Raw genomic sequence first — 3,372 nt, forward strand, 5'->3', positions numbered from 1 at the left:
GGAAATATTTCTTAAGGAATAGTCTATATTTTCTTTACAATAGTTTATAGTTAGAGGTTCAGATGGATAAAAACAAGTCCTGTAAACTCTAATTTCAAGATATAAATAAATACAACCTAAAAGAAAAGCAAAACTAAGTGATGTATAGGAATTTTGTTAGAGCAATTCTTTTTGCACATCTAGTTTAGCAATTTTCATATATACAATTAAAGATACAATAGGTTTTTATGCTAATGAAATTACTCATCACAATCTCATTTTCAATTTATCCCCAAGGGTTTAAGAGAAATCCTACTTGCACTGCCGATACTGGTCAGTTGTTGCAGTGGAATCTACCAAGAAATGATTCCTGATGAAACTACCTGACTACATTTTAACACTCAAAATAAGCTGGGATACCTGCATGCCATAACCTCTCTGTCACCAAAATAAATGCTACTATAATCATGGTGAACATGCCTTGAAATTAACTTTTTAAGCCACTTTCATCACATTCTTCACATAGACAGACTGCAAAACAGTATATTTACAATTTTTCCCATTCACAGAGTAATGTTACTATATACTCTGCTAATTCCCATATAGAACCAGGTACTATCATTAGATTTCCTCATTTGGTTATAAATGAAAATTACCATGCTAGTCTATCTGCCATATCACCCAACAAACAAACAAAAAAGGGCAAAATTCAAAAGCACTGGCAGGTAACTATCAATGACTACCAGGATGCATTGCAGACCTAATACTTAGTCCATTTTCTAGATCTATTTCTGTATCTTTTGTAAATATATACTTAAAATGGAATTCCTCAATTTCATTGCCAATATCAGATCACAAAACTTGGGTATGAATCTTAAAAAAATATAGGGGACTTCACACTACCTAGAATGTGTTATTGGGAAAGTTGATCTTTTTGCAACCTTTATGTTCTCTTATAGCCTATTTCAACCATTTGTTTGTGTTAACTTCTCTCTTGCTATGTTCATTAACAAAAACTTTTATACAGGATAAATTTGTTCCATCTACCCTTCTATATTAATTAATAAGAAAAAACATAAAACACCATTTTCTTCTGCATACTTCAACAATATCATCATTTTTCCTTTAAGTTTTAGTTTTTAGTCCTTTCACTGTTGGGATATTTTTTTTAGATTTTACTTCTTTGTGATTTTCTATTATATACTCCTCTCCCTCATTTTTTTTTATCCACATTGCTTTGTTTGTGCATTAAAAGTGTACAGCAAAAATATATATCTGAACAAAATAAAGAGTACTTTGAAGTATCTACTGAACCTTTGAAACAATTACTTATAATAATACACTTATTAAGTTGAAATACAATTTAGATATACAGACACTATAAAAATAAAAGTATAAAATCAACAAAATAACATCCTATAACGTAGAGTGGAAAGTGCTGTTTGTGTGAACAGTGAGAAAAAAAAGTACAAACATTTACTTTGTTGGTAAATAAAAATAAAAAAAACTTTCTGAAACTAAACATGACACTGAAATGGAAAACTCATCATAAAATAACCACCAACATCTACAATTTCTTCAATCATTATCAAGTTTATTATATGCAAGCTCAACTATGTCACAAGTTCTATCTTCTGAGCAAATTTAAAGAGGGCCACATGAACTGCAACTTAAAATATCAAAGGCATTTGCAATAACATAGCTTTATGTGAACTTTGGTCAAGAAAACCAAGTCATTATTTGAAACATCAGAAAAAGACACCAGTAAAAAAGAGACACAGGAAATATCTAATATGTAATATGTGTAACTATCTCACTAAAGAAATGATGTGTAACTAGGAAAAATCAAGAATAAAGAAGCTCTGGAAAAAAATCTATTTTTTTTTTTGCAAAACAGAAAGTGTGTGAGGAAAGGCCATCAAAAAAAGCATTCCGTCAGTTCTTTAAAATTGAATGTATAAATGAAACAATAAAAAATTAATGAATTCCAAATCAGGAACAGTGCCTTAACCTACACTACAAGAAATCTTCCTCCAGACCCCAAGCCAGAGAGTGGGGGTTGAGAGAATGTTAGCAGTGCGAGCCATGGAGTTATGTACAACCCCTGGTAAAGTGCACAGGCAGCAGACACAGCCACAACATTGCCGGGTTGAAGGGTTGAGCAGTTGATTGAACGAGTGAGTATCTCACTGATCTGCTGCATGCGACACAAACCTGCTCCCTGGATGTAGAACTGTGATAATCCAACAACATGAGGGGTGTTGGAAGGAGTGTTACCTCGACGCCGGAGCATCATTTCCGAACGTGCAGAATTCTGACCCATGATGGCTTCTTCCAAACGGCTCTTCATGTCTGCTTTGCATCGTAGACTTGGCCCTCCACCTCGAAGGGAGATCTTCTTTCCCTGTAGAATATATGTTGGTTAAGATAATGCATGTTTTACATATCAAATCTTGGCCATGAAATAAAATCTAGTGACCATTTGCTTTTAAAAAAGAAGAGTTAAACATAGAATTATAAATATATGATAAGACTAAGGTGGTGAAATGAGATGTTTATTCACAGCTTCATGACAAATTTCAGTACTAAATATCTATTCCAAACAGATATTCTACTGTTTATTTACTAGTATGCTTTTTAATCTCACTGTTTAACAAATATCCCATTTCACACCCTTGAACGAAACATCATCCTTAACAACTTATTCTGTACTTTTACTTCACTACCATCTTCTTCAAAAATTATCTAAATATGCCCACAACTTTTTTAATGTATTAACCAGTGTGCAGATGTCCTCATTAGCTAAAAAAAAAAAGTCAGCAAAAGTTCATTCCTTTTCCCAGTTTGCAAAAATAAAAGAAAATATTCACAATGACTAAAACCAGTTTCAAACAACCAAAAAGCACAATAAACAACCAGAAAATATAAACCACAAAACATGTATATACTATATCTATCCCGTTTTCCTCCAAAGATATATAACTTGCTTCCATCAAAATGTTTAAAATTAAAATGCTTGCAGTTTTTCAAAAATCCAAACAGTGCCCCTTAAGGTAAAACAGTTACCCAAGCAACTGTTTTGTTAAATAAAAACATCCAAACATTTGCTGGTTTCTTTAACCCCCCTGTCTTTACTGGCTCTTGAGCTTTTCTGAAAGTATATCTTTTCATACTTCCATTTATCACCATCTGGACAGAAGGGTTACTAAAAAAGTTTACTTATGATAATTTCTCAGAAGAGGAGGCACCCAAGTTTTCACTGATGCTATGCAATGCAAATTATTCCAACCTATGACAACACATAATCTTACATGCTAGTTCATGCATGAAGCCATAATAGTCAACTAAAGAAAAATACACTCACTCTAAAAGGGAATCCCTTAATCATTTCGT

At 32.6% G+C, this 3,372-nt stretch overlaps 1 protein-coding gene across 1 annotated transcript in view; it reads right to left on the bottom strand.

Annotated features, from left to right (window-relative positions):
• Positions 1 to 3,372, bottom strand: part of LOC119581951 (dedicator of cytokinesis protein 7-like) — a gene marked incomplete in the record, with an annotated part of 118,380 nt that overhangs the window by 15,864 nt on the left and 99,144 nt on the right. The window contains 1 exon segment of the mRNA XM_037930132.1: positions 2,194 to 2,383. Within this exon segment, the coding sequence (XP_037786060.1) occupies positions 2,194 to 2,383 (190 nt within the window).

Source organism: Penaeus monodon, chromosome 15 (assembly GCF_015228065.2).
Source record: "Penaeus monodon isolate SGIC_2016 chromosome 15, NSTDA_Pmon_1, whole genome shotgun sequence".
In the NCBI taxonomy this organism is placed as follows: Eukaryota; Metazoa; Arthropoda; class Malacostraca; order Decapoda; family Penaeidae; genus Penaeus; species Penaeus monodon.